We start from the raw sequence: 12895 nt of genomic DNA on the forward strand, positions 1-12895 counted from the left end.
GGTCTTCCTGTTTTAGGTGGACACCGTCAAGCGACTTCTGATTAAGAAGCTGCCGCCCGTCCTCGCCATCCAACTGAAGCGCTTTGACTACGATTGGGAGCGGGAATGTGCCATCAAGTTCAACGACTACTTTGAATTCCCGAGGGAGTTGGATATGGAGCCGTACACAGTAGCCGGCGTGGCCAAGATTGAGGGTGATGACGTCAACCCGGAGAACCAAGTGATCCAGCAGAACGAGCCCTCGGAACCCACGCCTGTGGGCAGCTCCAAGTACCGCTTGGTCGGGGTGCTGGTTCACTCTGGTCAGGCCAGCGGTGGACATTACTACTCATACATCATCCAAAGGAATGGCGGCGATGGCGAAAAGAATCGCTGGTATAAATTCGACGACGGCGACGTGACAGAGTGCAAGATGGACGACGAGGAGGAAATGAAGAACCAGTGTTTTGGCGGCGAATATATGGGCGAGGTGTTTGACCACATGATAAAAAGGATGTCGTACCGCAGACAGAAAAGATGGTGGAATGCCTACATCCTTTTCTATGAGCGTATGGACTCGCTAGACAAGGACAGTGAGCTTGTCAAGTACATCTCGGAGTTGACCATCTCCACCACCAAGCCACATCAGGTCAAGATGCCTGGCCTAATTGAGTGCAGCGTCCGCAAGCAGAACGTCCAATTTATGCACAACCGAATGCAATACAGCCTGGAATATTTCCAATTCATTAAGAAACTTCTGACCTGTAACAGTGTCTATTTAAACCCTCCTCCAGGTATGTGATTTGTCTGAGCACTGCTAAATCACCAACAGACACTTTAACCATTTGAACCCTTCTGTTGCCACATTATAAATGACGTATTACCACAAATATATGTCCTTGCATTTGGGACTAACATCTCAAAGTTTCCTCGTCAGGAACAAAACACTCATTGGTGCAGTGGCCTCAGTTCATAATTGTTATTGTTCCTGTACTGACATTATATACTTAACTGCTGAGCCACTTTGAATTATTTTTGGTAATCAAAATATCACCACCCACCAGAGCAGTGGTGTTAACTGCACAATACAAAGATGGTCTTCTGTTATGTGGAAACGTTTTAATTAATGGCGATAAGCATTCAGTACATTTTTCACTATCATAACTGTTTGTGGGTTGAAACTGCAGTTTATGTGGATAGTGTGTTAGTTAATGGCGGTTATCATCCCATTTATGGAATCACTGCACTATGTTGTGTGTGTTCATGATACTTAAATTAACTTTCGAACAAGATCTTAGTGAAAGAAGTATTTTTGGCGGATAACAATAAGACCCGGCTGCCGAGACCCGCACTCACTTTACGACATATTGTCACTGCTGTACAGGAAATTAACTATTTTTGAAAGCAAGCGTTTGTTCATAACAATCAACTTGTCATACTGATGTTGACCACAGTGTTTCAAGAAAATTCCTCCATTAGCCTTCCAATTAATTACCTGATTTCTTAGCCCAAACAGATGCCTCCTGGATAAAAACAGATGATGGCTGTCACCATGTGTTGACGTAAACCTCTTTACCGCACCACACAATGGTTGTTGCATCTATAAAGTGAAAGTTTTAAAATGAAAACTCTGCTTTGACTGAAGAGCTAAACATTTCAACAGTAAACAACAAGCATGTCCGACTGCGTAAACTTGAACAAACACAAATGGATATTGTTTCAAATGTTTTTGTTAAGATGTGTTTTCAAATGCTTTAAACCAATATATACAGCTGTTCCAAGCTTTCCGCTTTCTCTTTTCAGGACAAGACCATCTTCTACCAGAGGCTGAGGAGATTGCTATGATCAGTGCTCAGCTGGCTGCTCGCTTCCTCTTTAGCACAGGCTTCCACACAAAGAAAGTAGTCAGGGGTCCTGCCAGTGATTGGTAAACATTGTCTTCATTGTTTCTCCCTCCATTTTGCTCTCCTCTAAACAGGCCTTCTCTTTTATAAGGTATGACGCACTCTGCATCCTGCTGAGACACAGTAAGAATGTACGCTACTGGGTTGCACACAACGTCCTATTTGCTTACCCCAACCGCTTCTCTGAGTACCTGCTGGAATGCCCAAGTGCCGAGGTTCGCGGCGCCTTTGCCAAGCTCATAGTATTCATCGCGCACTTCTCGCTACAAGACGGCCCCTGCCCCTCACCCACAGCCTCACCCGGAACCTCCACTCAGGTTCAACTTTTTCTTACGGCTTTTAAGATGATTTGAGACGTTTTCCCGCTTAATGCACTTGAAATAACACATTATATTTCATTTTGATTAGGGCTGTGATAACCTCAGTCTAAGTGACCACCTTTTAAGAGCTGTCCTCAACTTGCTCAGACGAGAGGTTTCTGAACATGGCCGTCACCTGCAACAGTACTTCAACCTTTTTGTCATGTATGCCAATCTGGGTAAGTAGGAAACAATCCACCTGTCATGTACACCTGCCGTGACTTACTGGATTTACTGCAATTATCTCTTTGTAATACATTAATTTGTTTTCCCTCTCATTGTCTCCTTCCTCCTCCCCATATAGGCTTGGCAGAAAAGACCCAGCTGCTAAAGCTGAATGTGCCTGCCACTTTCATGCTGGTGGCGCTGGACGAAGGCCCCGGCCCCCCCATCAAGTACCAGTACGCCGAACTGGGCAAGCTCTACACAGTGGTCTCCCAACTGGTCCGTTGCTGTGACGTATCCTCGCGCATGCAGTCCTCCATCAACGGTGAATGTCTCGCACTTTGAGCTTCCCGAATTTGGACACCTACAAGTTGAACACTAGTTGTTTTTCCTCCTGTAGTGCAGTTTATTTGGTCGCGTCTAAAAACAAGAATCGATCTTTGATGCAGACCAAGTTAACCGTCCAACCAACCAACCTAATTCCTACTTACATGCTTATGTGCATTTAGAGAAAAAGCTTGAATTATTACTTTTCCTCTCTGGCGTAAAACAATGCTCAGCCATCAAGTGATTTCATATCAGAAAAAGTGAATGTTAAGGGTGATAGCACCCTAATTAGAGTGCCCTATGAGGATCATCATCCTTGCTCAGGATATGGTGACTGACAAACCAGCCACTCTGAGCTTCTGTGCTGTGTTGCCAGAGCTTTGAGCTGAGGGCTTCTCAAGTGAAAAAAAAGAAAGAAAAATCATATTTTCCTCCCCACAATCTAATAATTGCTCATCCATCTATACAGGTAACCCCCCTCTGCCTAACCCCTATGGGGACGCCAACCTGACAGCCCCCGTAATGCTGGTGCAGCAGCTTGTGGCAGAGATCCTGTTTGTGAGGACAAGCTATGTGAAGAAGATCATCGAAGACTGTAGCAACTCTGAGGAGACAGTGAAACTGCTGCGCTTCAGCTGCTGGGAGAACCCTCAGTTTTCCTCCACTGTCCTGAGTGACCTCCTGTGGCAGGTAAAACTAAAAAACACCACCACTACCAGGACTTTCCAATGAGTTGCATTTGGGCTTGAGTGATGTATTTGGCTTTGCACAGGTGTCATACTCATATAACTATGAGTTGAGGCCTCACTTGGACTTGCTGCTACAGATCCTTCTCATTGAGGACTCCTGGCAGACACACAGGTAAGAAAGACTTGATTGCTAAGATGGCAAATGGATATTCATTGTCAGAATTTTTATTTATGAATTTTCCAGTGTGTCTTGCAAATGGACTGCTCTGTTTACCTTATATGTTTTGGCTCCCAAATAGGCTAGTGCTGTCCTAACCAAGCCTTGTTAGATGAACTGATGAGCCATAAGTGGCAAACTCAACTCTTTATGATCCATGTTGAGGGCACACACCAGGCCACGAGTTGCATTATTCTTTTGTAATGGAAAATGTCATTTGAGATGCCTTGCAGAGAGGCCTCAGTTTGTCAACAAGTCATTTGGGTGGAAACTACCTCATTGAGAGTCCATTCAGTTGTAAAAAGGTAGTGGAGCTACATTTGTATTGACTAGGGAGAGTAATTTTGTTTGTTGGGGGCAAAATCATTGACGTTCTTTGGGATGGGTGAAAGGACGCCACTGTATGTGGGGGTTCGGTGGTGTCGTAAGCCACCTCTGCTTTCGTGATGGTCATTCCACCTTCATGTACAGTAGATAACCTCTTTCAAACCATCAGTCTCCTCCTTTAAGAATCTGTACATTGTTGTCCTCAAAAGAATGCTCCTACTCTTTGACGTGCAGGTAGACAGCTTTGTACATGCTAATGCTAACAAAACTTTACTCACACTGATCGGTTTCAAGAATGTTGAAGAAGCAAAGCTTTGATCCTCATGTCAGCAGGTGTTTATGTAAACAAGCCACAACCCATACTGACCTACAACCCATACTGCAAGAATAGAAGAAGCAGCAGCGTTTAAGACTCTTTACCTAAACAAGCCATCACCCATTAATCTGTTTTTGTTAACTAGCTTGTCGATGGCAATGAGTTGCGTGGTTGGTTATTGCGTCCAACATGGATTTCGACTCTTGGCAACAACAATCACTCGCACTGATTGGTTGAATGTTCAAAAAGCAAACATGGTTGTTCTTCCTGACCAAAAATAGGAATGTCGATTAGTAATGCTCTTCTCCATGTTTTTGTGGTATAGGATCCATAATGTGCTGAAGGGAATTCCCGATGACAGAGATGGTCTCTTTGACACCATCCAGCGTTCCAAGAACCACTATCAGAAACGGGCCTACCAGTGCATCAAGTGCATGGTGGCCCTCTTCAGCAACTGCTCTGTGGCTTACCAGATCCTCCAGGTATACCTGAAAACATACAAACCCAATTCCAATTAAGCGACCCTAATAAGAACTGTATATAATGGATAAATTAGAATGATTCCTGTTGATGATTTCTGTTTTCTCAAAGAATTACATAGATGTGTGAAATTAATCAATGAAGGCGTTTTACAACTATGATTTTCATACTGTAGAGCAGAGGTGCTTTCTTTTTATTTGAGTTTTTTTTCGGTCCAGTTAGTTTGATCTCACAAGTGTAATTATTACTCCAGACAGCCATTACACTTTGAATACGAAGGAGTTGTTTATGCACACAGAGTAATGGTGACCTGAAACGAAAGTGGACGTGGGCTGTCGAGTGGCTCGGCGACGAGCTAGAAAGGAGGCCGTATTCCGGCAACCCGCAGTATACCTACAACAACTGGTCACCTCCAGTCCAGAGCAATGAAACATCCAATGGCTACTTCCTGGAGCGGTCGCACAGCGCACGCATGACCCTTGCCAAGGCCTGTGAACTTTGTCCAGAAGAGGTAATGGTCTGAGCACACCAAAACCCACTTGTTCCAATACGCTGTGCATGTAGATGCTTGGATTACTACACATTATTAACCATATTCGACGTTGACAAGCCATATGTATCCGCCACTGTGTTGTTGTTTATAACCAAACAACCAGCACACACAATTTGTGTGTTCATTATACCATACAGTGGAACCTCCAAAGTCATAAGGCAGTTAGAATTTGTTCAAATTTCAGGAGAGAATTCGACGAGGTCTGAAAGTATCCAAACTGTTGCCATAATGGCATCTTTAAATTTGAAGACGATGGATAAGCTCTTTGATGAGAAAACAAAAAACACTCCTCCTCTTTGAGGACTTATGATGAAGAAAATCAAAAAAACCCTTGGCAAAAATGACAGAATCACCCACCACTTCTGGAGGATGATCATTTGAATGATTTATTTTGAAGAAAAAAGGTAAATCAGATGTTCCACAAAAAAAATTTTTTTTTTCAAGATGTCACCCTTCTGACTTAAGAAACATTGTCATGTTGTTGATGTAAGCCCCTGTAAGTGTATTTATACAAGAAAATACATCTTTATTAGCGCTTTTAGAACAGCCCCTTTCCAGAAGATTTAACGTAAATTAACAATAATACAATAATGTAAAACATGAATAATAATATTGGACAAGAGAATTTGAACCAATTCGTCAGTGGATGCTCCAGCTTCTTTTTTGCTTTCAAACTTAGCTTGTAGCAGACGTGTGTGACGTTACATTAATATTGAATTCTCAAACTTTGGGTTCAGGGACCCCTTACAATGAGAGATTTAATAATCCCCCCCCCCCCCCCCCCCATGCACCGCTCATGATCCTAACAGCAATTATCTGTACCCATAAATGCCATAGAAATGGAAAAGTTGCCTATTTTTGAGATGAAAAAAATATATATATTTCAAAATTTCATATTTTTAAATGTTGTAATCCCAAGACGAGACCAAGACTATAAACTCAATTTCTAACAACTGTGACAATGTTGATTCATATTTTTCACTTCATTTTCATTCAGCAGAAGAAAGGCAGAATTTAGGTTATATGATTTTAAAATAAAATATCCTTTAATAAGATGACAACCCAAAGATGGAAAAAGTCTAACATACTACTGGGCAGTATAGAGATGAAACGCTTATTCAAACAAAATGTACCAAGAATTTTGTCAGCAATTACAATGAATATCTTGGTGTCCCTCAGTCATCGTGGGGGTAGTGGCAGGTTCTGAACACATTTGTTCTTTTACCAAGTGTTTCTCGTTATCACATTAATGTAGTTAAAGAGTCCTAGATCAGTGCTGGTCTCGACCGCTTGGGCAGAAAATTGAGAGTCCAGTCAGTCTGAGACAGAGACAAGACCAAGACTTAATGGAGTCGAGTCCAAGACAAAACCAAGATCTTCAATATGCGCAGTCTCTTGTTAAAACACGAACAGTATTTTGTTGGGAAAAGAAGTTGAAATCGATATCGTCTTTTTCCCAAAAGTGAAGTATTATAAAAGTAAAAGTATAACAAGGGATGAAAGTCATATTTCAAAAAGTGAATTTAAAAAATAAAACATAATTCGCATACTACACCATTTATTTTGGAAAATACACATTTTATTCTTTTTAAATAGGACTATATTTCTGGAAAAAAATGCACATTTTATCTTATTTTTAAAAAGGGACATTATTCCTATGTCTTTTATGATGAATATGTCATGGAGGGATGTCAGATTTGTGATCGGTCGCAATGATATCACAGCTTTTTAATTGTCCCAAAGCTAAGGTAGGGATGAGGGATCTGTCTTTTTTTTTTCTTTACCTTGTGTGCCACACTGGTCTTCCCAGTTATACAATTTTAAAAAATGATATACCCTTTTTTTTTTTTTTTAAATTAAAAAAATTATGCACCCTCCAGCTAAGCAACATGGACCGCCGGTGGTCCGAAGACCTTAATTTGAGACCCTACGTAATTGTATGGATCACATTATACTCAACCTGTGCCTTGGCTATAAGTTCCATTTGCGGTTGTATGTTCACTGTCACACTTTTTCTGGTAAACATCTGTTGAAAAAACACTTACTGAGCTGAAGTCGCATGATCACAGTGTGATGACAGATTGACGTTTAGTTAAATTTCATTTGAGCCAAACTCTACCATTGTTGGGTGGCTGAACTTTGTAGGTTCTGCTGTGTAGCACAAATACCCCCCCCCCCCCACACACACCCCTCCCAAATATTAAATGAATTCAAGCGGTTGGCACGGGGTGAAATGCATGTTGGTCAATGTCGGGTAGTTGAATGGAGTTGCCGAGTGTTCAGTCGCCAAGCCAAATGGCCTACCAACCCCCATTCTCCCAATGAAGTGTGTGTGATTGTAATTAGTTGCATTTGTTGATGTTGATTTTAAAAGAATTCCTTTGGAGTGACATGCTTCTTGTAATATTTCATACACAGCTCAAGTGTACTCAGGGAAACCCAGGGAAGGTCAGTATTCCAGGCATCACAACATAAGGAAAAAGTCAATTTACTGGTGACATTTTAAGGGTTGCTCGGGTAATAAACTGACCTCCCACACAATATTTTTTTTTCTTATAATTTGATTAGTCATCTGTGGCCAAAGCTAGATGTAGAATGATGTGTACGAATGAATTAGGTATTTGTCTACGTCAGTGTTGAAACTGATTGACCACTCCCATAGTTTGAAGTTGATCTCGTGTACAATATCACACAGGTGGATGCAGTCAATAGATGTCTTGTTTTCCTGTCCTCTTTGCAGGAGCCAGATGAACAGGAAGCCCCTGACGATCAAGACTCTTCCCCGCCTGAGGACACCTCTTTGTACCCGCACTCTCCTGGAACAACACAGTTTCAGCAGGTAGTCATCCTTGCCGTTTTCCTTGATATGTCCATATGATGACAGTAAACCATACACATTCTGTTGTACAATTGTGTTGGTCCATGAGACTGGTCAAAAGTTAGTGGTATAATAATCCAATGCACAATAAAATTATTAGATGTGTACAAGGGGTGAAATGGTTTACAGAATCCACCATCTTTGTAGTCATGATTTTATGATTTGATTTTTTTTTTTTTTTTTTTTTTTTTTTTTTTGTAGTTCAGTATACGTTGACTGTTTAAAAAATGTATTGTCTTCTGTGTAGTCAGGTTAAAACTGAAAGAATGAGAGACTGAAATTTGACAGATTGTGACGGTCTGAGATTGAGTTCAAGATATTGTGGCAACAAAAGAGCAGACGAGGCTCGTTCCAAAAATGCTTTTCAATTATTTTGCAAAGACAATTGTCTTTACATTCCAAAGGTAAGTAGTTATTCACAGTTCTACAGGCCTGAGGATTTCACAAATGAACAGAAACTGTTTTTTGGTTCCGTTAGATTACCCAGTGGGAAACCACTGTACTAACTTTGGGTTCCGTAAGCGTTCATCACGGGAACCCATTTTTCTATAATGACTAATATTCATAATCAAGAATTCTGATTCTCAAAAGCATAATATTTGAAGGGTAAATGTTTGAAAACTATGCATTAACAATGAACATAATTACATCAGCAGCTGTGTACTCCAGGTTTATTCAATAGAATAAATGGATCAAAATATGTTATTTAACACTTTTATTGTACTCATATGGCATCATGAATACAAAAAAATGACCTTACTACTATATATAGACTTATAGTAATGAACTGTAATATTAGCCATTAGATCTAATGACCAACTTCAAGTACTTGCCTCGGAATCGTGCCTCCCGTCGTATTTCTCTTTCATGTTTGGTGCATACATCACACGTCATCTTGGTAATACGCCCTTCTTCGGATGATTCGAAAGAAAAGCCATATGTATCCGCCAGGGTGGAGACAAAAATAGCAACCCGCATGCGCACATCATGTTTCCTGTTCCGCCCCTCACCACTTAATAAAGCCAAAACCAAAAGTGGAATAGAAGAAAAACACTCACACACCACACCACAAACACATACAGACACAGTGAAATCACGTTGATCACACAGGAAAGATTCTATGGCGTACAGTCAACTAGTGCGCGGTGATTTTTATGGGAAATGATTTTTCGGTACCGTACAAATGATCCCAAGTAAACGGCACGCTACCGGAAACGATCGTCACTGTGAAATCCTCAGGCCTCTTCTAAAATGTAGTGGAATCTCATGCATGCTGGGTGCAAAAGGTGTATCGTATAAAAGAAAAAATGCCTCTTCAGACGGACCCTTGAATTAGTGTATGCTTCTCCGTACTACATCAGCATAACATCATCTTAAATCATATGTTGCCCACAAAGCCGAAACACCGCAGCTAACGATTATGTCAGGTTCAGTCAACCTAGAACATATAATAAACAACATACAAGGAAGGAAGACAAGAGGCTCTGATTCAATTTGCTTGCAAGGAGAACGGAGAAGTGTACTCAGTTACATCTCAAACCCGTTCTGAAGTACACCCCCCCGAGCCCTCTCTATTTATTGAGAATTGAAGGGGTCCCTAATTACATAAACGTCTAAGGAATGGGGAGTAGTTTCACATTTCACAACAGTTTCAAGGGAGGAGGCTTCCAATGAGAGCATACAGTTCATTCCTGAGATGTGGTCAAACGGCTCCTGCTGGGTGTCGGTGGTCCATGAACAAAGCTTGGATGTCCCTCTCGTGGTGTCCTTGGTTGATGTTATCTTCTCACAAGCAGCAGTCACTTTGATCAGAAGCCGTTAACTTAACAAAAGGATGTTATCTTAGAAACCAGAACAGGAGCGGGCTGGGCACTCCTGGTCCAACAAGTCTCCCCCTGTCAACCTACCCCATTGTAAATGAGGTATTTGCGAGGTTTCACTCTGAAACAAACTTAAAGGTACACTGAGAGTAAATATGGGATAACAAAATTACATTTATTCCAACAGATTACATTTACATACATTCAGTATTCAAGTTTAGGTCAAAATCCAGTTTCTGAAACATTCAGGATAAATCGTTGACATGCGTGAGCGGACAGTTATTCCCATCTGTATGGCAACTGATCAGTTGGAATATCCCATTCTAAACAGGCAACGCACAAATGATGCAAACAGACGTCATTTCCACTTGTTACTTTTCTACCGTCAATAAAACATAATTATATTCATGTCACTCACCACTGGAATAGAGCTCTCGTTTTCCTCCTCGCTTCAGATGTACGCTTGTGTGCTGCGTCTGAGTTACTGAACCATGTTTGTTAACCTTTGCTTGTGTATTTCCGGTGAGTCGACACAAACCAATGTCCCTTTCACTGGAGGTATTCCAGTCGTGTTTATATGACCAAGTATACATGTTTGAAGAGGGGTAACCCGAGGTCTTATTCAGATTTTTTCGGATTGCGTATTTATTTGGCCTCAGTCCCTATCCCCACTGATATTACAAATAAAGGCCTCCTCTTTAATAAACATCCTGCTCCTATAATATATACTTTCATGTACTCTCTCTCTTTCTCTCTACTCCAGAACAACCACCCTCACGGGCAGCCATACACCGGCCCCGCCGCGCAGCACATGAACAATCCTCAGCGCCCCGGTCTGGCCTCGGCACAGACCCCAGGCCCCACACAGGCCCCAACTCCGGCCCCGGCCGGCGTCCCAGGCCCCGGCGGCCCCCCTCCCGGCCCGAAATCACAAGAGAACTGGGAGAGCACGGAGGAAATGGCCCCGGCCCCTGCCTCCACCCCGGCTCCCGCCCTGCCTAAGGAGTAACACCGCCTTCCCCCGAAGCCCCCTTTACCGCCTCCTCCCTTGCTCTGCTGTGCCTGGAGCCTCTATCAACCCGCTCTCCTTACTCCTCCTCTGCTCTCTTTGGTTCTTAGAGCATGGCCAGCGGGGGACACTGTAGGAGAGCGGAGGGAGTGGATTTGAGAGTTCTAAATAAATGGAAAAAAAACAAAACAAAAAAAAAAAAAACAATTAACCCAGAACTGGGGATGATGATGAAAGGTGTACATAATGTTCATGTTCGTGACTGTTGGGATCGCCCAGTAGCATCACTCGCTGTGCTTCGCTGTTGGGAAAGAGGTTGCAGATCATACTGATGACATAAATGGACCTTATATGGGAAAAAAAAAAATCCCCCATCCAAAAACAAAAGACTTTGTTTTCATCGCCCATTTTTCGCAGTAAGAGTTTGTTCCAGTAATGGGATGGTTTAACGGTCATTCAACTGTAGAAGAAGAAGATGCCGAAGAAAGATGCGTTTGTTATTCTCACCAAGATGATGATGTTATTCATTAGCTCCCCAGGTGTCAAGTTTGTTTGACATGGAAAGGCAGTTAATGCACCATTTGGTAAGAGAAACCATTGCCTTTTTTTTGTTTTGTTCTTTTTTTTTTTTTTTTTTTCGTGAAGCTCAGTCAGTCAGTATGCTGTAACATTTAGCATGGCTTCTCACCAGAATAATGTAGCCCGAAGGAAGACGTTCATAACAACCTAAAGCTGTTCTTGCTCCACACCTCCACAGGGGTTGTGTTACTCTTTGGGGTTTTTTGTTGTTTTCTACTCATCTACAATGAGGGCAATATTTTTGAACCAATGTACGACTAAGTGGCTTTTGAATTGCACATATAATCCTTCATATTTGGCAGTGGATTTTTGCCAGTGGGATAGACAGTTTAAATGAAATAAAATTTGAAAGGAAAGATCCTGCTCCGGCCCCAGAAAAAAAACAAACATATGCAACAGAATCGCTGCTCCAGCGGACATCTTTGTGGTGTATCATAGACGGTGTGGTTTAGCTTCCATCTCTTCTGTGGAGCCCCCATCCCCATGCCCCCCTTTTTAGACGAAACCTGCTTCCCGTTGGGGTTCACAGACCAGTCGCTCACCATCTCACTCGGTGGACATAGGGGACGCCATGGGAGGAGGTGCTTAAGAATAGCAGCTGGTTAGTCACATTGCAACTAACTTGTGATTCTGTAGTTAAAAGGTAAACATCAGTAAATACTGTATTTAATTGGTAACTTGAACATGTGTTTTTTTTTTTGTCTAAAACATACCAAATACTCCTGCAAATGAAAATATTCTGCCCACCGTATTATATTTAAATATTTTGCTCTTATTTTATAGAATTTATTTTGTTGTATTTCACTAAAAAATAGAATTTGATTTAAAAGGAACATTTTTGTCCTTTTGTTATTTTTAAAGAAGATATTGACTGTACAGAGTTCTAATCTGCGCCCTGTTTTTTGCCGACTTTTGTTTTGGCCATGGTGTGACGTTGAATTCTGGAGCTACAGTCGCGATGTGGACTTTCACTTTGTGAGGTTTTTTTGTGCACAGAAATATAACAAAAAAAAGCATTGCGCCCTTAGCAAATAAAGAACATTGAATCTTTGTCTGCGTCATGTTTACTCCTTGAACCTAAAAAGAGGTGGAATATATTTTGACATCTTAAACATTGTGAACTTCAATTCCATATTAATAGTAAAATTAACATTAATGTGTTTGGGAATGGTGTTATTTTAAACCAGAGCTAGTTCTTAATTACAGAATTCATGATTTAATTAGGTATTTTTTAAATGAAATAATTGCTAAATGTATTGTGTGTGTGTGTATATATATATATATCTATATATA

The 12895-nt window shown here is 41.4% G+C and overlaps 1 protein-coding gene across 9 annotated transcripts in view; it reads left to right on the top strand.

Moving 5' to 3' along the window:
* The window catches only part of usp9 (ubiquitin specific peptidase 9), a 45305-nt gene extending 33219 nt beyond the window's left edge, over window positions 1-12086 (top strand). For 6 of the 9 annotated variants that reach the window (XM_019860220.1, XM_019860218.1, XM_019860219.1 and 3 more), the window contains 12 exons: window positions 17-773; window positions 1783-1906; window positions 1975-2200; window positions 2292-2421; window positions 2547-2732; window positions 3204-3424; window positions 3507-3595; window positions 4609-4765; window positions 5062-5274; window positions 7735-7764; window positions 8057-8155; window positions 10778-12086. In XM_019860220.1, coding sequence (XP_019715779.1) covers window positions 17-773; window positions 1783-1906; window positions 1975-2200; window positions 2292-2421; window positions 2547-2732; window positions 3204-3424; window positions 3507-3595; window positions 4609-4765; window positions 5062-5274; window positions 7735-7764; window positions 8057-8155; window positions 10778-11023 — 2478 coding nt within the window. In that variant the 3' untranslated portion in view covers window positions 11024-12086. The remainder of the gene's footprint in view (window positions 1-16; window positions 774-1782; window positions 1907-1974; window positions 2201-2291; window positions 2422-2546; window positions 2733-3203; window positions 3425-3506; window positions 3596-4608; window positions 4766-5061; window positions 5275-7734; window positions 7765-8056; window positions 8156-10777) is intronic. The other 3 variants (XM_019860222.1, XM_019860225.1, XM_019860227.1) reach the window with 1 other exon arrangement.
* Window positions 12087-12895: the final 809 nt, after the last annotated feature.

This window comes from Hippocampus comes, unplaced genomic scaffold (genome assembly GCF_001891065.2).
Source record: "Hippocampus comes isolate QL1 unplaced genomic scaffold, H_comes_QL1_v1.1 scaffold39, whole genome shotgun sequence".
In the NCBI taxonomy this organism is placed as follows: domain Eukaryota; kingdom Metazoa; phylum Chordata; class Actinopteri; order Syngnathiformes; family Syngnathidae; genus Hippocampus; species Hippocampus comes.